This window comes from Bombina bombina, chromosome 1 (assembly GCF_027579735.1).
Source record: "Bombina bombina isolate aBomBom1 chromosome 1, aBomBom1.pri, whole genome shotgun sequence".
Taxonomy (NCBI): domain Eukaryota; kingdom Metazoa; phylum Chordata; class Amphibia; order Anura; family Bombinatoridae; genus Bombina; species Bombina bombina.
In genome coordinates this window covers 620,539,094-620,559,391 of record NC_069499.1, presented here as the reverse complement: position 1 = coordinate 620,559,391, position 20,298 = coordinate 620,539,094, and the positions used below count along the sequence as shown (strand labels likewise).

At 37.2% G+C, this 20,298-nt stretch overlaps 1 protein-coding gene across 1 annotated transcript in view; it reads right to left on the bottom strand.

Annotated features, from left to right (window-relative positions):
• Positions 1–20,298, bottom strand: part of LOC128660113 (G-protein coupled receptor 83-like) — a 137,046-nt gene that overhangs the window by 22,882 nt on the left and 93,866 nt on the right. The window contains exon 3 of the mRNA XM_053713753.1: positions 16,954–17,087. Within this exon, the coding sequence (XP_053569728.1) occupies positions 16,954–17,087 (134 nt within the window). The remainder of the gene's footprint in view (positions 1–16,953; positions 17,088–20,298) is intronic.

Here is a 20,298-nt window from a genome sequence, read left to right as displayed (position 1 = left end):
TCTTTGGGGCATGCCCCGCAAAGGGCCCTTTTCAGGGCTGGTAAGGTAAAAGAGCTTTTCTATTTTAATTTTAGAATAGGGTAGGGCACTTTTTTTATTTTGGGGGTCTTTGTTATTTTATTAGGGGGCTTAGAGTAGGTGTAATTAGTTTAAAATTGTTGTAATATTTTTCTAATGTTTGTAAATATTTTTTTATTTTTTGTAACTTAGTTCTTTTTTATTTTTTGTACTTTAGTTAGTTTATTTAATTGTATTTATTTGTAGGTATTGTATTTAATTAATTTATTGATAGTGTAGTGTTAGGTTTAATTGTAGGTAATTGTAGGTAGTTTATTTAATTAATTTATTGATAGTGTAGTGTTAGGTTTAATTGTAACTTAGGTTAGGATTTATTTTACAGGTAACTTTGTAATTATTTTAACTAGGTAACTATTAAATAGTTATTAACTATTTAATAGCTATTGTACCTGGTTAAAATAATTACAAAGTTGCCTGTAAAATAAATATTAATCCTAAAATAGCTACAATAGAATTATAATTTATATTGTAGATATATTAGGGTTTATTTTACAGGTAAGTATTTAGCTTTAAATAGGAATAATTTATTTAATAAGAAATCATTTATTTTGTTAGATAAAAATTATATTTAACTTAAGGGGGGTGTTAGTGTTAGGGTTAGACTTAGCTTTAGGGGTTAATACATTTATTATAGTAGCGGTGCGGTCTGGTCGGCAGATTAGGGGTTAATTATTGTAGGTAGGTGGAGGCGACGTTGGGGGCGGCAGATTAGGGGTTAATAAATATAATATAGGGGTCGGCTGTGTTAGGGGCAGCAGATTAGGGGTACATAGGTATAATGTAGGTTGCGGCGGTGTACGGAGCGGCAGATTAGGGGTTAAAAAAAATATGCAGGTGTCAGCAATAGCAGGGTGGCAGATTAGGGGTTAATAAATATTATGTAGGTGTCAGCGGTATTAGGGGCAGCAGATTAGGGGTACATAGGGATAACGTAGGTTGCGGCGGTGTGCGGTCGGCAGATTAGGGGTTAAAAATGTTTATTAGAGTGGCGGAGATGTGGGGGGGCCTCGGTTTAGGGGTACATAGGTAGTTTATGGGTGTTAGTGTACTTTAGAGCACAGTAGTTAAGAGCTTTATAAACCGGCGTTAGCCCAGAAAGCTCTTAACTACTGACTTTTTTCTGCGGCTGGAGTTTTGTCGTTAGATTTCTAACGCTCACTTCAGCCACGACTCTAAATACCGGCGTTAGAAAGATCCCATTGAAAAGATAGGATACGCAATTGACGTAAGGGGATCTGCGGTATGGAAAAGTCGTGGCTGCAAAGTGAGCGTTAGACCCTTTCCTGAATGACTCTAAATACCAGCGGTAGCCCAAAACCAGCGTTAGGAGCCTCTAACGCTGGTTTTGACGGCTAACGCCAAACTCTAAATCTAGCCGCTAGTGATTTATAAATATGGTGTATATTTTAATAAATTTGTTACCTGGTATCCAGTTTTGCCAGAAGTATTTTTAAATAGAGCGCTACAACCAGAGCAGATGAGAGCTATGCATCACGTGAGTAGAAACTCTGCAAAGTAAAAGTGTACTGAATTATATTGAAAGCATAATTACTCTATGGGGCATATTTATCAAGCTCTGAATGGAGCTTAAAGCCCTGTGTTTCTGGGGAGCCTTCAGGACAGACATCGCCGGAAATCAACCAGATCCAATGCGATCAGGTTGATTGACTACCCCTGCTGGCGGCTCATTGGCCGTGAATCTGCAGGGGGCAGAGTTGCACTAGCAGTTCACCAGAACTGCTGGTGCAATGATAAATGCCGACAGCGTACGCTTTTGTTTTTTAAAAAGGCACTTTTTGACAATTTATTTCCTGCCCAATTTGATTGCAATGTGTTTTGCCATTAGAGATAATATTTATCTATTTATTCATTTAAACTGTACTTTTTTACACATTATAGTTGAACTTCCCTATATTAAACTGTTTTGTAGAGATTACTATGTTTTATTACTGTTAAAAATCAAGTCAAACAAATTTTTGGAAATAAAAGCTTGTACTTATTATGTCATAGCGCCAGTATTACAGGTTGTGCAGTGAGGCTAAAATGCTTGCGTTACAGTCTATACCGACACGATCCATACCGCCATCTGAGAGCAGTAGTTATGAGTTTTGTGTAACAAAAATGTTACAAAATACACTAACACCCATAAACTACCAATTAACCCCTAAAGCGCTGCGGTCCTGCATCACAAACACTATATTAAACTTATTAACCCCTAATCCACCGCCCACCCACATCGCGACTATTAAATACATTTATTATCCCTTAATCTGCCACCCCGACTTCGCCGACAGTATAATAAAGCTATTAACCTCTAATCTGCCTCTCCACGACTTTGCCGACACTATAATAAAGCCCCCTAAACCTCCAGCCTCTCAAATTGCCACCACTAAATAAACATATTAACCCCTAAACCTCCGGCCTCCCAAATCTCTGCAACTAAATAAACCTATTAACCCATAAACTGCCGGACTCCCACATTGCAAAATACTAACACCCCCTAACTTTAAATTAAAATTACAATATAACTATATTTAAATAAATAAAAAGTTACCTGTGAAATAAAAGTAAACCTAATATTAAACTATAAATTAGCTTAACACAACTATTCTAATAAAATAAAAAAATACTACCAATTAAAAAAATCTAAATTACAAATTTAAAAAAACCTAACACTACAAAAAAAATAAACACTAAATTACGAAAAATAAAAAAACACTAAGCTTACAAAAATAATAAACAAAATGATCAAAAATAAAAACAATTACACCTAATTTAATAGCCCTATAAAAATAAAAAAGCCCCCTAAAATAAAAACAGCCCCTAGCCTCCAATAAACTACCAATAGCTTTTAAAAGGGCCTTTTGTAGGGCATTGCCCTAAGTTAAATAGGTCTTTACCTGTAAAAAAAGACAAAGTCCCCCCAACAGTACAACCCACCACCCAACTAACCCCCCAAAATAAAAACCTAACTCTAAAGAAAACCTAAGTTACCCATTGCCCCTAAAGGGGCATTTGTATCGGAATTGCCCTTAAAATGCCATTCAGCTCTTTTTCATTGCCCTTAAAAGGGCATTTAGCACTTTTTCAAACCCTAATCTGAAAAAAACACCCCCCCAAAAAAACAAAAAAAAACCCCTATCACTAACCCCAGAATATCTACTCAAGGTTCCTGAAGTCCGGACATCTTTCGCCATCCAGGCAGCGAGAAGTCTGCATCCAGGTGGCGGCATCTTCATCCATAGCGGGAGCGTCTTCTATCTTCATCTTCTATCTTTATCAAGGCGTGGAGCAGTGAAGACATCCAGCACGGAGCATCCTCTTCATACGGTCAATGCAATGTAGTTATTTCAAAATGGCAATAGGATGAGAGCTACTGAAATCCTATTGGCTGTTCAAAAAAAATGGATGAAGATGTCGCCGCCTGGATGAAGACTTCTCACCACCTGAATGGAGATGGATGTCTGGACTTCAGAAACCGTGAGTCGATATTCTGGGGTTAGTGTTAGTTTTTTTGTGGCGGTGGTTTTTAGGGTTTGGGTTTGGGCAATTTAAAAAAGAGCTAAATCCCCTTTCAAGGGCAATGCCCATACAAATGCCCCTTTAGGGGCAATGGGTAGCTTAGGTTTTTTTTAGAGTTAGTTTTTTTTTTATTTTGTGGGTTGGTTGAGTATTGGGTTTAACTGCTGGGGGGATTTATGTTTTTTTACAAGTAAAAGAGCTGTTTAACTTAGGACAATGCCCTACAAAAGGCCCTTTTAAGGGCTATTGGCAGTTTATTGTAGGCTAGGGGGTGTTTTTATTTTGGGGGGCTTTTTTATTTTTATAGGACTATTAGATTAGGTGTAATTGTTTTTATTTTTGATCATTTTGTTTATTATTTTTGTAAGCTTAGTGTTCTTTATTTTTCGTAATTTAGTGTTTATTATTTTTTGTAATTTTTGATTTTTAAAAAATGTTCGTAGCATTAGGTTTTTTAAATTTGTAATTTAGATTTTTTTATTGGTAGTATTTTTTTATTTTATTAGAATAGTTATGTCAGGTTAATTTATAGTTTAATGTTAGATTTATTTTTATTTCACAGGTAAGTTTTTATTTATTTAAATATATTTATATTGTAATTTAAATTTAAAGTTAGGAGGGGTGTTAGGTTTAGGGGTTAATAGTTTAATTTAGTGTTTTGCGATGTGGGGGGCTGGCGGTTTAGGGCTTAATAGGTTTATTTAATTACGGAGATGTGGGAGGCTGGAGGTTTATGGGTCAATAGGTTTATTTATTGGGTCGGCGGTGTGGGAGGTGAAGGTTTAGGGGTTAATAGGTTTATTTAGTGGCGGCGATGTGGGAGGTTGGCAATTTAGGGGTTAATAACTTTATTACAATGTCAGGGAGCGACAAATTAGGGGTTTATAGCTTTATTATAGTGTCGGTGATGTCAGGGAGCGGCGAATAAGGGTTAATAGTTTTACTATAGTGTCTGAGATCTCAGAGAGCGGCGGAATAGGGGTTAATTAGCTTTATTATAGTGTCTGTGATGTTGGGGAGTGGCGGAATAGGGGTTAATAACTTTATTATATTGTTGGCAATGTCGGGGAGTGGCGAAATAGGGGTTAATAACTTTTATTAGTGTCTGCGATGTCGGGAGTGGCAGATTAGAGTTAATAACATTATTTAGGAGTCAGCGATCTTGGGGCTGCAGATAAGGGGTGTTTAGACTTGGGGTTTATGTTAGGGTGTTAAACTTAACTTTTGTTTCCTCATAGACATCAATGGGGTTGCGTTACAGAGATTTTTCATTCCGCACTTCAGGTGTTAGTTTTTTTTCTAACACTCTCTCCCCATTGATGTCTATGGGGGAAAGAGTGCACAAGCATGTCAAAGCAGCCCTTGGATTTTGTGCGGTATGGAGCTTAACGCCACCATATGGCACGCACAAGGAGGCTTTTCAGTAACTCGTAATGGCAGCGCTATGGAGAGTGAAATAACAAAACTTTTTTGGCATTAGTTTCGCACCATGTTTAGCGCAAAACTCGTAATCTAGGTGTTTGTTATTTAAATAAATGGATTTGGAACTTTTGGTGTGTTCTTTTCTTTTTAGGAAGAAGATTTTGTGTACGGGATATTAATATTCCACAGAAGATAGCAACCAGAATTTTTTTTGCTTAAGAAAAGTGTGTTTTTTCAACTTTGCTCTATAAAAAATGTTTTTGTTTTTTTATAATTGATGACTTTTTAAAATGTTTAGGTCAGATTACAAGTATTTACTGTTTTCGGTCAAACGTAAACTCTGTTAGAAGTAATCTTTTTGCACGTGTCGGAGTCGGTGTACCCCATTAACATATTCTCCCAATAGAAGTCAATGTAGAGCGCGCTAACCCGACAGGAGCTATTCATATTTCACACTCCAGTCTCCTTCACATACAGGATAATGTCATTTTATTACTGCCTAGTGCAGTCATTTTATTAAAAAATAAAGATGCTTCTATCTTTATTTTTTAATACAATACGCTAGACTGTATTTTACGGCAATTTGGGGCACATTTATAAAATTTACCAGAGATCTGATTAATTATATGTTGTGTTTATGTTACTTTTTTAACACACTACCCTTTACGTGAGGTTTACAGTTACCCTAACCCGGCAGGCGTAAAATGTCATTACGCTCTTGCGATCACATTTACTTTTAAAGTATAATATGTGCACTATTTCCGACGTGTGCAAAAAAATGCCATCACTCACTGGGAACAGTTTGTACGCACTTGTAATATAGCCCTCTATTTTTAATAGCTGCTTTTTACATGTTCACGTGTTTTACTTACAATAATGCGGCTACACTGTAATAAATGTTTTATAAATATAGAATATGTCTGTTACAGTGCGGTCCCAATATTCAAAGTAAAACAGTATTCAGTACAGTGTTAACTTATATTGGCTATAAAAATAGCAAAGCTGAAAAATTCCACTTTTGTAAAATGAAAAACTCACAGCTACTATCTTCTTAATATTAATATTTTTATCCGTGCACAAAATCTTGTTCCTAAGATGAAAAGAACACACATGAAAAGTTAAAAACATGTTTATTTAAACAATGAACAGACTTACATACATACCCATATTCAATTATTCATGTCCTAATTTCACTACTGTATTGTAGCAAAAGTGATTGAATTTTTGGTTGGCTGTGTTATTTGCCTAATTCCTTCAATACAGGTAGCGATGCTGTTTTTGAAATTCCATAAGAACAGAAGTGCAACTATTTCTTTACATGGGACAACCTGGTGTAAATTAGCACTTAATGGGTTCTAAAACTTTCTATTGGTCCGGCTGCCAATATTGTGGTATAATGCACCATCGATACATGAAATTGCTTCCGACAGCATATTTATCGGTCCGCAACCTTGTGTTGACCTAAATAAGGCTCAATGGAAGCGAGCAATAAATATTCACATCCAGCCGATCCGTTTTCATTATACATCACCAGAGCCATGCTACATTACTGTGGAGCAACGAAACTGAATATACAGACAATTGCTCATCATTATCACACAACCTAAGAGAAGTGGCTCTGCTCTCTGCGTCTGTTGTGCTGAAAATATTACCCAGGGGCCATGTATGAAGGACTGTTAAGTGACAAAGCTCTCTAGTAGTAATCAGTGCTGTGCAGCATTTCAAAACTCAAAAGGCAGTAAATTGACACGGACGTGTATCTCAATTATATAACAGGCAGGAGAATGAGGGGGTTGTAGACCAATTCTATTAGAGTAATGAAAAGTGATTAGAAGCAGTGACTTTTAAAATATATATTTTTTTAAAAGCTAATTTAGAATGTTTAGATCATTTAAACCTACATTTATGTGTAGTGCCAAAGTTTAATAATGAAAATAAATGCTGTCAAACATTGCATAAAAGCCAAATGAAACAGCTTTACATTTATGGCTATAATATGAAATATAATGGACCTTTGTTAAGGGCACAGAGCGTGTTCACAGCTTTTTGCTTTATATACTTTTCTCTTCTACACCTTTATGTATCACTTGTATTCATCCCTTTAATACTGTGTTTTTTCTTCAGGTCATGAAAGTATGAAACCCCAAAACAATATTTTGTGATTCAGACAGTGCATACAATCTTAAATAAACTTTCCAATTTACTTCTATTAATACATTTGTTTTGTTCCTATGATATTCTGTGTTTAAGAGATACCCAGGTAGGCATCTGGAGTACTGCATGACAGATAATAGTGTTTCCATCTAATGCTCTTGAAAAATGAAAAAAATCTTGCAAAACAGCTGCCATATAGTGCCCCTGCAATAGACCGGCTCCTAAGCATACATCCCTGCTTTTCAACAAAGGATACCAAGAGAACAAAGAAAATTGATAATAGAAGTAAATTAGAAAGTTGTTTATAATCGCAAGCTCTATAAGTGTTCACAATTATAATTCTCCATATGAATTTTATTTTGCATTTATTTTTACTGATTATCATAATCTGCATGTTACTATATTAAACATATGTTTCAGTAGCAAACAAAAATTGTCTAAACTGATTCCATCAAAAATTCCACCCTTCTTAATTTTAATATTTTACAGCTTATTAGCAGATTTATAACATATTTAAGATTGGAATACATTAATATTTTAAAACAATATTAAAACAGTGGAAATAAAACTCATTAGTACAACTAAAATACTGCTTACCAAATTGTCATAAGATACCAACTTGAAAATTACAGAATTTTTATAGATTTATAGTCACTCCTCATGACAGCAGGGGGGTGCCGAAAGGCGGCTGCAACTTGCCGAGGTGAATCATTTGCCTGAACTGAAGCGTGAGACAGTGTCAGTCAAAGGGACTTAAAATGTTTATATTTTATCGCCTGGCTCAGCTGGCTCACTGCATCTTATTTGCTGCTACTACATGAATAATGCTTATTGGGTATTTGGCTGCTGCTACGCTTAGATGATGATCATCTAGTCTAGATGGGCTGGCTCGGACGGCTATTGCTATGGGATTGGAACAAATGCATGGGCGTGTCTGTGGTGTGGAGCTCACTTGCGCATCTGCGCTGCCTGCCTAAGCCTACTGAGAGGGAAATCGTGTGGCGGGATGCCTGTGTCGCCACATAACTCACTGAATCTGCAATGGTCTGCACCACTCATGAAAATGAGCCACGTGAGTGAGTCAAGTGATGATGCCCACCTGACCTGACCCAGACAGCCAGATGGCCTGTACACCGTACTGAAGATGAGTGAGGTAGGAATAGTGGCAGGGGTCTTTGAGGGCAGCTAGGTAGGGCTGGTCTGGGTGGGGGCCGGTCAGAAATATTAGAATGTAAGGTTGGTGCCCTTCATGATGACAGTTAGTGTGTTGCTTTGTGAAATGTGAGGTGACGCTGACAACTGTCTGTGACACAATGACACAGGCAGCCAGGGGCCCAGGGAGGGCGGGGCAGGGCAGACAGTGGCACTGTGATTGCGGCCGGGTGCGGCACTCTGTTGTGAGTGACTGGTGGGGATGTGGGGGGAACAGGCGTGGTGACTGATTGGTGACTGATGTTGTCACTAATTTTAACCTCTTGAGTGTCTGAACTCTGAAGTTAGACAGTTAAGTTACATGCAATCATTTATAATAATTTGTTTTGGGATTTATTTTATACATACATGCTGCTGACGTTACTGTATGTTTTATACCATGTAAGATTCACAATATGAGTGACTGGTGATGAGGTGATTGGTGAATGATTTCACTTTTTTTTTTTATAATTAAAGTTTTTATTGAGGTTGTGCGAAAACAATACAACATATATGAAACATCATATCCTTGCAACAAACATAGATGGTACATTTCAGTTTGACAACTTTTGCGCAGATACAAAGATAAAATTCTCCAAGTAAATAATCTTGTAGAAAAGAATAAACAAACATTGGAACCTCTTTTCCTTTTCATAAACTAAAATTAGCAATTTGAGCAGTCACATTAGGACCTATAGACTTAGAATAGTTTAGTAGTTTAGTTTAGTGGTTTTTAAATGATAACAATAGTGAAAATATCATTTTGCGATGTAGCTAGCATTGTAAAATATAGAAGTGTTTTGAGCTAGATACCCAAGCAGTCTAGTTGTGCTAGGCATAGAGGATAGCTTTATATTATGCTGCAAGGGTTATTAGTAAACAAACAAAAAAAGCTATAGTTAGGGTGCGGCACAGGGAAGATAGGCCGCATAGTTAGCCCTCCTACAAAAGGAGGTTTATTATGGAGTGAAGGGGGGGGGTGATAAAGTGAATATAATAGTAAAGTATATAGCTTAGGAACTAAGAAGCTCATTGTGGGTTAGGAGAGGGCAATTAAATAAATGTGATAGATAGCAAATATTAAGTAGGCAGGCTTTAGTGTTACAGGGCAACATAGTCATACATAAAATCTCAGGAACATAGTGGTTAACAGGGGAAAAATAAGAGCGGACTGGTAACATTTTAGATTAGTGCTGTATCTGGCATAATAAAGCCTAGTTCTAAACTTTACAGAGCTAATATGAAACAGAGACGGAGAACATATAAAGATAGATGATAAATTAAACGTCTATAAAAATTATAAAGGGTTAAGGAGATCATAAACATTAGGGTTTAGATCTTTGGAGACAGAGCTTCCTGTTAAAAAGGAACACACAAGCTAATGATTTTAAGGCATGAATAAAATAGCATCAACATGTCCTATATCACCTTAATTTCTGACATTCACATGTGGCCTCTTAATACAGTCAAACAAACAATGAAAAAATAAGCATGCTTTCAACATATTGAACTTCAGGGCAGTAAGACAACCAGTTCTCCAGAGATTTAATCTTATAACATTACAGGTGTGACTAGTCCAAAGTAAACATAGAGGTCAGGAACACACCATTTGCATATGCTCATGTAATAAGCTCTATATCTATAAATAAAGCTATGTGGGTCACATGCCTATACTACATTGCCGTTCCAATCACACATCCTGTTTGAATGAATAAAGTTATACTTATATTGCACACATACATGTTGAAACAAACGGGCCTTAAACTATAGCAATCGCTTCATAGAGGGCAGTCACATAGAAGTGCATTGTAGTCCATATAGTGATGAATATAGTTCCCATGAAAAAACGTTATTTGCACTAAGAATCTTATATGTTGAACCAAACAGAGCAGTAACCATAAAATAATGTGTCCCATAGAAACATATAGAATTATCAACAAGCTATTACCAGCATAATGACTGCAGAGATTAGAGTAATGAACTGTCACTTATCCAAACAATTAGAACGGTCAGTGTCCCAACAGTCAGTGTAAATCAATGACATATCCAAAAGGCATTTTTAAGAAAAAAAAAACAGAAACATGCAGGGCCATCATAAAACGTGTGTTCAGCCGATGCCTCACTTAAGGCTGACCAGACTCATCTGCTGCACTCTCATGTTGAATCCAAAGAGCTGTAGCTGAATCTGAAAGGCTACGTTGTCAGTAGCCAGCAAAACAGCCCGGTCGTGCCCCAGGCTTCCAGGAACTAGAGAGGTCTCACCCCGAGGGTGCCTTCTCAGGGTTCGACCTGCCGCATCCACCACGTCAGATGAGAACAACATAGCCGGCTTACCAAACAGGCTTGGGACCGTGACTTCACCATCATCAGGTAAGCGGTCAGAGACTTTGCTTCTTTTAAAGTAGGCAGACCGGGATCGCACCAGCTCAGCTCCGCATCGCACCGTTGAGAAGAAGGCCGAATCACTCTGTTTAAAGCTTGGGTCAGCAATGTGGTTGTGAGTGTCCTCTGGAGGAGGGCCAAAAACTTCAGCAGACTTTGCCGAGAGCACCGGCCTGTCCACAGCACTCTCTAGTCCATCACAAGAGACCTGCGAGCCCCTACAAAGTTGTGAGTATTGCCGGGTTTCCTTGGAGGGTATAGTACTGCTCGTAGGTGAAAAAGCCCGGGCTAACACTTCCTCCAGTCTCTGGAAGTGACAACGCAGCAAATGCTGAATACATTCATCCCATCTGAGAGCCATATTCTTTGTGCCTTCAGCCGAATTTGGGGATAAGTTGTGTCTCTCTTAGGAGCGATTCAAATCTTCTCTAAACTAGTTGCGACATGAAAAATCTTTTACATGGGCGAAAGATGGCCGTTCCTGAACAGTCTAATCATTAGCTGACCTGTAAAACAGCTATTGTCTCCTCCGTAAGGTTATTATTCGAGCTCCCAAATAGATCTAGGTCTTCTAGAAGATCCAAATATGCCTATAGTATGGATTTGAGCTGGGATGAATGGTCAATTAAATTAAATTATGAACTATTTCAGCAGACCTGAAGAGATATGCGACCGTTCAGTTCCAAGGCTAGCTCCGCCCCCCCGAATGATTTCACTTTTAACCTCTCTAAATCTGAAGTTAGACAGAAGACGGTGGGTGGTATTGCCAGGGGGTTTATAGTGTTGTGATGGGGGATTGGGGGGGGCATGAAAATGCTCCTTCGCCTTTGTAGCCAAAAATCCTTGCACCGGCCCTGGCTACGAATTACAAGATCAGCTCCATTGTAATAGGATTGTTGTCAACCAAAGGAGCTGCACTGCATCAATTTCTCAACTGCTACTCTCTCACCACAAAAAAACACCTTTAAACCCTTGCTGAGCAAACACCTTACAAAAAAGACACCTAGGCTACAGTATATAAAACAGTCCATTTTAACATAAGCACAAAAGCAAACTTAAAAAATATATAAAATATAAATAAAAACAAGACAACTCGCCCGCAAAAAAAAATACTTCCCAAAAAATACTTCATAATACTTTATGTGCTGAAAAACAATAAGGGCTAAATTAAAAGTTTTTGCAATTAAGGGGGGTTTTAGAATACACATAACTGTTTTTTTATTTTTGGTAATTTGTTTTTTTCTGTAATCAAACAGGAATATATATAATTTTTTCTGTAATTGTAGTTTATTTTCTCTAATGTTAGGTTATTTTCTTTTTCTGGTAAGGTTAGGCTTTTAATTTTGGGTAAGGTTAGGTTAGGAGGGTTAGCTTGTTAGGGGGTTATTTTGCGGTGGGGGTTGTGGCAGTGTAGGGAATAATAGAGTAGTGGGATATTTTGTGATGTGGAGGTGGGGCAATTAAGGAGTTAATAGAGTAGAGGGGACTTTGCAGTGGGCTATATGGCTGGTAAGGGGTTAATAATAGGGAATTTGCGGTTGGCTATGTGGCAGTTTAGGAGTTATTAGAGTAGGGGGCTTATGTCAACTCAGATTAGCGCGAGAGTATGGGTGTTTTTTCAATTTTTCTCACTTCATGTCTATGGGAGAGTACGTTAACGCAGTCGCAATATTCTAACTTCTGCTCTTTGGCCGCTTCGGGTTATTGCACAAGAGAAAAATATTTACTTTCAACTTGTAATACGCGTGCTACCTGATGCTAGCAAACAGGAGAGTTGAGCAGAGTTATCGTGTAAACGGTAGCGCTAATTACCACTCCACTCGTAATCCAGCTTTTTATGTCAAAAAAGAAAATGCTGTCCTAACAGCACTGGGCTTAAATGCCATTAGGATGGCATTAAACATCTTACTTTTTTTGGCATCCAGCAGCCTCCTCCTTTTGTTTAATGGGAAATCATGTAATAGCCTGATTTAATTTTTCAAGCAACTGTTTACATCAGAACTTTGTTCCAATGTTAAATATGTTATAATGTGTTTTATTATTTATTTCAAGTAAACATTTTACATTCCAATGTTCTTTACTTAAAAGAAAATGTTCTTAGTATTTTTAAATTTATGTTTCTATATATATCTATACCTGTATACATTCTTATAAATAAATAATATCAGTACATATTGAAATCTGAAGTTAATGCAGTTGGGATATCCAGTCCAGAAGTTAGCCTGCATTGGTTTCGCTCATGTGCTAACTTTTAGCTTTTAACATGTAATACGAATAATATATTTAGCGTGACTTGTAATCTCTCCTTTAATGTCCCCCCTAACAGTAAACCCCCCCACCCACCAAACCCCCCAAAATAAAAGAACCTAACACTAAAAAACCTAAACTACCCATTGCCCTGAAAAGGGCATTTTTTTGGGCATTTAGCTCTTTTACAAAGTGCCCACCCTAATCTTAAATAAAAAATAAAATAAAGTCTAACCCCCAGGTTGATACTCACCATTCCTGAAGTCCGGCAAAGAAGGTCCTGTCCCGTGAATTCTTCTACCAAGCAGCGACCTCTTCTTTCTTCTTCCAGGAACAATTTGGCGCGTAGCGGAGGGCGGAGCTGAAGACCGATGATCACCGGCAACCCTGGAACTGAAGACCGGTGACCCTGGAACTGAAGACCGGTGACCCTGGAACTGAAGACCGGCGACCATGACCACATAGACATGGAGCTATGCGATTAAAAATGGCATCCCTTGAATTCCTATTGGCTGATTTGAGTCTTCAAATTCAAATCAGCCAATAGGATGAGAACTACTGAAATTCTATTATCTATTCAAATCAGCCAATAGAATTTCAGTAGTTCTCATCCTATTGGCTGATTTGAACAGCCAATAAGATTTGAGTTGTTCTCATCCTATTGGCTGATTTGAATTTGAAGAATCAAATCAGCCAATAGGAATTCAAGGGACGCAATTTTTAATCGTGTACCTTGAATTCACTATCTAGTGTACGGCGGCGATTGTACAAAGAGGATCCCCATGCTCCATGGCTCTGCTGTTGCCGGTCTTCAGGTCCAGGGTCGCCGGTCTTCAGTTTCAGGGTCGCTGGTCTTCAGCTCCGCGATCATCGGTCTTCAGCTCCGCCCTCCGCTTTGCGCTGGATTGTTCCTGGAAGTAGAAAGAAGAGGTCGCCGCTTGGAAGAAGACTTCACCGCATGGGACAGGACATTCTCCGCCGGACTTCAGGAATGGTGAGTATCAACCTGGGTTTTTTTATTTTAGTTTTTTTTATTTAAATTAGGGTGGGCACTTTGTAAAATAATTAAATGCCCTTTTAAGGGCAATGACCAAACAAATCCCCTTTTCAGGGCAATGGGTAGATTAGTCTTTTTTAGTGTTAGGTTCTTTTATTTTGGGGGGTTTGGTGGGTGTGGGGGGTTAACTGTTAGGGGGGACTTTGTGTATTTTGACTGTAAAAGTGCTGTTTATCTTGGGGCAATGTCCTGCAAAAAAAGCCCTTTTAAGGGCTACTGATAGTTTATTCTTAGATTAGGGGGTGTTTTATTTTGGGGGGGCTTTTTATCTTCATAGGGATTAGGTATATTTTTTTAAATTTGATCATTTTGTTTTTTATTTTCTGTAATCTTAGATTTTTTTTTATTTTCTGTAATTGTAGCTTAAAGGAACAGTCTACACCAGAATTTAAATTTTGACTAGACTGTCCCTTTAATTTATACTTATTTTTTTATTTATTTTTTAAAGTAGTGTTAGTTTTTTTATTTTAATAGTAACTTTAGTATTTTGTAATTTAGGTCCATTTTTTGGTTCATTTAGGGGGTGTTAGGTTAGGGGGCTTAGTAATTTAATTATTTATTTGCGTTGTGGACTTTTGGCGGTTTAGGGGTTAATGCTTTAATAGGTAGTTTGTGTTGTGGGCTTTGGCGGTTTAGGGGTTAATACTTTAATAGGTAGTTTGCATTGTGGGTTAATGGCGGATTAGGGGTTAATAGTTTTATTAGGTAGTTTGCGATGTTGGGGTTGGCAGATTTAGGGGTTAATACTTTAATAGGTTTATTGTGTGGTGGGTTAATGGCGGATTTAGGGGTAAATACTTTAATAGCTTTATTGTGGTGTGGGTTTGATGGCGGATATAGGGGTTAATAGTTTAATTAGGCATATTGCGTTGTGGGGGGTAATAGGTTTACGGGTTAATACTTGTATAAGTTCTGATGTGGGTTTGATGGTGGATAAGGTTTTTTTACGTGTCGGGATTATTTTTGGGAGACGTGTTAGACTTTTAAGGGAGATTTGATATTTTTTTATTTTTCTTAGGCGCCGGTAGTTTCTTAAGTGCCGTAAGTCACTAGCAACTCCAGAAACTTTCATTTACGCTCATTTCAGGACATCGCTAGTTTATTAGACTTACGGCATGTTATGAACTGCCGGCAGGGGTTTATTGGATACCCCCATATGCAAGGTGAAATCACGAGTGGCGCGGGTTGCAGCACTTGCGCTGAAGCCATGGTTAAACTGGTAAAAATATTGTGACTTTGCTTATGTGCTTGTACTTCATGTAGTAAGGACTGCACTCCACTTGTAATCTAGGCCAATGTCATTAAAACTGGTTTGTAGAAAAGTTATTCTGCATTTATTTTGATAACTCTTTCTGAACACATTTCACTTGTACAACTGATAAATTATGGCTTGTCTATGCTAAGTGATGTCATTATAAAATAGCTGACTGCAACAGATGCTGTTTTATGCCTAAATAGTGCAAGGGGTAGAGCAGCTATTTTCTAAAGAATTGTATGATACACCTTCTAGGCCCTAAAATAGTATATTTCTATTTTAATATTCACACATCAAAGGTCAAACTTAAAAGTCTAAAATGTACATAGAAAATTGCAGCTCATCTTTGTACATGGTTAAAAAAAATAATAAGAAGAGAACATGATTTACATAGTGCTTGTTTGTGAATGCCTTTTTAGTCAATAAACCATCTTTGACTCTTAACCACCATTATCACCCTACTCTCAATAGTATTTACTGCTTATCATTCCCTCTTTGCCTCAGCAGTGTTTGCGAATTTACTATGTCACTGAAGTAAGTATTCTCATTTAGGGGCCAATGATCTTAAAGGGACACTAAACCCAAAATTTTGATTTCATGATTCTGATAGAGAATACAAATTTAAACAACATTCCAATTTACTTTTATTATTTTTTTTTTGCTTATTTTTTAAGATATCCTTTGTTGAAGAAATACCAATGCACTTGGGTGAGCCAATCACACAAGGCTTCTATGTGCAGCAACCAATCAGGAGCAACTGAGCCTATCTAGATATGCTTTCCAGCAAAGATTATCAAGAGAATAAAACAGATTAGATAATAGAAGCAAATTAGAAAGTTGTTTAAAAATGCATGCTCTTTCTAAATCATGACAGAAAAAAATTGTGTTTCATGTCCCTTAAAGATCTATGGTCTTCTGAGATTATCTAAAATGTTTTGTCAGTACTGCAGGGCCCTTTCAGAATTTTTTAAAAAAGACAAGTTTCAGTTTATGGACTGTTTATCTAGTGATGCAGGAGTATGGATGTAAAGGAGAGACACCTTTGTTACAATATAATACTTAAAGAAAAATTAAACAGAAACCAAAATATATACAGTATTTTGCATAAGTTCTTTCCATGCCAGGGAGTTTTTGTTAATCGGACCCAGAGACATACCAACATGTTTCTTATTTCATAGTACTTTTAACATTTGCATACCAAAAATAAAGAATAATTATATCATATATTTAATTTTTTTTCAACATAAAATGCCTGAGGAAGCGGAGATTTTCCCTGAAACGCACAAATAAACAGCAATGTACTGAAGACCATTGCTTTTTTTTTGTTTGTTATTTGGTAATTTTTTTTTTTTTTTTATTAACAAAGAGTCATCTCCATTTTTTGTAAAGGCCAGATAATATAACGTGTTATTTAAGACGTCATAACTAATTCCAACAGCGTGGCTTCTAAAATATTGGAAAGCCTTAGAAAAGGAAGCCAAAAATCATTCAAATTGAATTTGCAGTTTTTGCTCAGCAAACTCTAATGGACTGGAATGGGAGCCCTTGAAGCTGAGCACATCAGAAAAAAAAACTATGTAGGTAGCCTAACATATGGGATACAGAGGCTGTAACAGACAATAATAAACAGCTAGCTGCATCTCACCTATAATTATACTGGAATAGCTTCTGATAGATAGCATGAGGCAGGGAGAAGCATGTCGCCATAACCCAGATAAATGAGATGCTGAGTACTCCTTTGCTGAGTGACATCCTTGGCTTTAGAGGGTTCAAAATAACCTGAAAAAAATAAGCCAAATCCATTGTCATCTCTCAATGAATGCAGTTTTCACATTCATTCATATTCTGCTTTTAACACAAATCATATATCCTTCAAGAAGATGCAACCAATGAAGGTCTTGTTTGGAAGTGAACTCTATGAAAATGCACTTTGCTGCAAATTACTAACCTAGTGTGCATTTACCTGCAATTAGCCAAGTAATTGTTTCAAAACTTGACATTTTTTAATTATTTTTTTATTTAAACACAATCTACAGACAAAATATATTTTTTACAGAACATCCTGTGATATTCTTTACTAAACAAAGGTAGCAATATACAGTACTGCCTATTCTATCATAAGTAAATAATCTCTTGCTAAATGATCACAGACAATGTTTTCTATACTACTAATCATAAAGCGTTTACTTTCTTACTTATTCTTTCTATATTTATGTCATATATTTAGACTAGAATATCTTCACATTTTCCAACACTCTGCATCTCTACTTATACACAAAGTAGCCGATTTATCAAAGTGCGAGCGGACATGATCCGCTGCTGTAGTGGATTATGTCCGCCACACATCAATAAATACTTTATTTAAATGTTCGTCTGCTAATAACTGAAGCTCAAAAGCAGGACATGTATGTTTAATACTATAAAAATGTTTTTAGTTTGTATGCTATAATTATTATAACACATAATTAAAATATATGTAAACATGATAATGATGTGGATAATTGTGATGTTGAGTGTTAACCAATCTAGCAACCGTCACCAGTTTGTCACAGAAAGGGTTAACTGACCCTTTCCACTTTAACCAGATTGTTACAGTCCAGCCACTCCAAGCAAGCCTGTAACTTAGTTCAATAGGCACAAAGTTAACAAATCACTTTCTCACCTGTACTACCCACAAAAAATGCCCAACACTCCCTTTAATGCCACACAAACTGTTATTAATAGTCTCTTCAGTAACGTGGTTCAAATATTAGACATATGCAAAAAAATTAATAATAGAATAATTACTATGAGCAAAAGGATCACAATGTACTTTATTGTTATAGTATCAGGTTATACAGCTGTGTAAAAGTCTTTTTTTCTATAGAAATAATTTCACAAGTATTTTATATTTCTTTTTTAGACAATGTTCTTCTCTTTCCATGTTTCATATGTAATATTAAAATATCCATCGTCTCCTGGGTATCAAATGTATATATTTTCTGGATCCCATGATTAGCATGGCATTTTCAAGACAGAACCAAAAAAATGCCATCTGTTAGCTATTTAAACTCGGCTAATGGGGGGGGTGGAGCTGACTAGCAAGGAGAATGGACGTGTTTTTATGGAGCTCCTATGGTATAATGAGCTAACATGGGCAAATATATAACTTTCTAATGACTTCAACTTCTCAACACCTTAGTAGTTTAGGGTGATACGATCTACTAACTCTTTACTAAAAATAACCCCTTAATCTGCGGGCTATGAAGCTACCCCAGTGGTGACACAGCTTGGGGCCTGCTGTCTTTGGTGCGGCAGCTTGGATATAACTCTGTCTCATGCTCTTGAAGAGTCTCTATCTTACTCCCTGCAGAATGAATCTTGAGGCTGCACTACACAAGTTTGAAGAGCGCTTTTGCGTCGCCCTGGAGGCTTATTACTCCGAAATTAACCTCTTACTCCAGCAGCTATGCAAACCGCTTTCTAATCCACATGCTGCGCAAGATGGCGGTGACAAACCGAGAACAGCTAGCACTGATACCACGCTGGATATACATGTTCCTGAAATTTCCATCTCCCGGACGGTAGCTGCTATTTCTATTGAAGCTAGCGGACAGCAGTGCGACCAGAGCGACAAAGCCCTGAAGGACGGCTTGAGAGCAATGAGAACTAGACCTGCTGCCCCGGTGTTCGGATCAACAAAAGACATGGAGCTAAACACCTACCTGTCAGACTCCATGACAGCGGCATCACGCACGCTGATTACAGGAGTTACCTCAGATGGTCCGATTCCCGGATGGGCAGATCCTCACGATACCCCAACCTCATCTAACGGAGGCACCATGTGGAGCATATCATTAAAGGCATGTGGTTGATTTATGCTTATGTTGTTTAGATCGTAATAGTTTACACTGCCTACTCTCCCTATTGAATTATATAACAAGTCTATAGACACTTTACTGCACACTTGTTCAATTTAAAAAAAAAAAAAAAAAAAAAAAGGGGGTTTTATGTCACCTTAAAAATGTTAGTAGCGCAAAATGAGGATTATTATATTTAACCAGCTCATGCGATTATACCTGGAATTGTTTAGTAAGTATTGTTACTTTACATACTTATCCCATCCTCTGCCTATCCTATTGTCCTCCTATGCATGTGCGCATACCCAAAATATGACTGCATTGACTTCCCACTATAATAGCTTTTTATACTTTCATAATAATGTACCCGGTGTAGCATGAAGTTTATTATACTTAAACTCTTATTAAGACCACAACTAATATTGCTTCGCATGTAAAATATATACTCTGATTCTGATCTGCATAAATGATTCAGGGAACTCTACCTTTTCTCAGGACTGTTACGCCATTTGTATACGCTGTACACCTTATCGTAGATTGTATATTTCAGCTCCTTTCCCCTAGGAAATGTTTAATATATTTATACTGCGCTATATTATGATTTTTCTTATAAGAGGTTCACAGTCCCCCTATGGCACTCTCTTGGGTTCTCCATATATTATAACCCTGGCGACAGTCCGCCAGTAATTTATTAAAGACTGACATGTCTATAGCATACAGTTGCTTCCGCCGCCCACGTATATAGCTACATATTTAGTTGTTATAGCAGCATGTTCCTACTAAGCATATAGATTCAGAGCTTTCTATAATATTTTTCTAGCATTTTACTTGCTTTCATATCCGAATATGGTCACATTTGTTACTATATCCACTCAGAGCAAATTAATTTCCCTTTCAATCACTAAGCGGTTGACTGTATTATCTGTTATTGTTAAGAGTAGTTCTCTGTCAGCCTATCACTAGGGTACTACACTTTTATCTCGTTATACTTGCTATAACTGCTATCGTACATCATTTTCTATACAATTCTTCTAACTCCATATTCCTCTTAGCTCCTAGTATCTGCATACTCGTAGACAATCTGACCCATCTGCACACACTTGCTCTCCCCCGCATCGATATGCCCGTAATTGGTGTTGGCTAGAGGACTA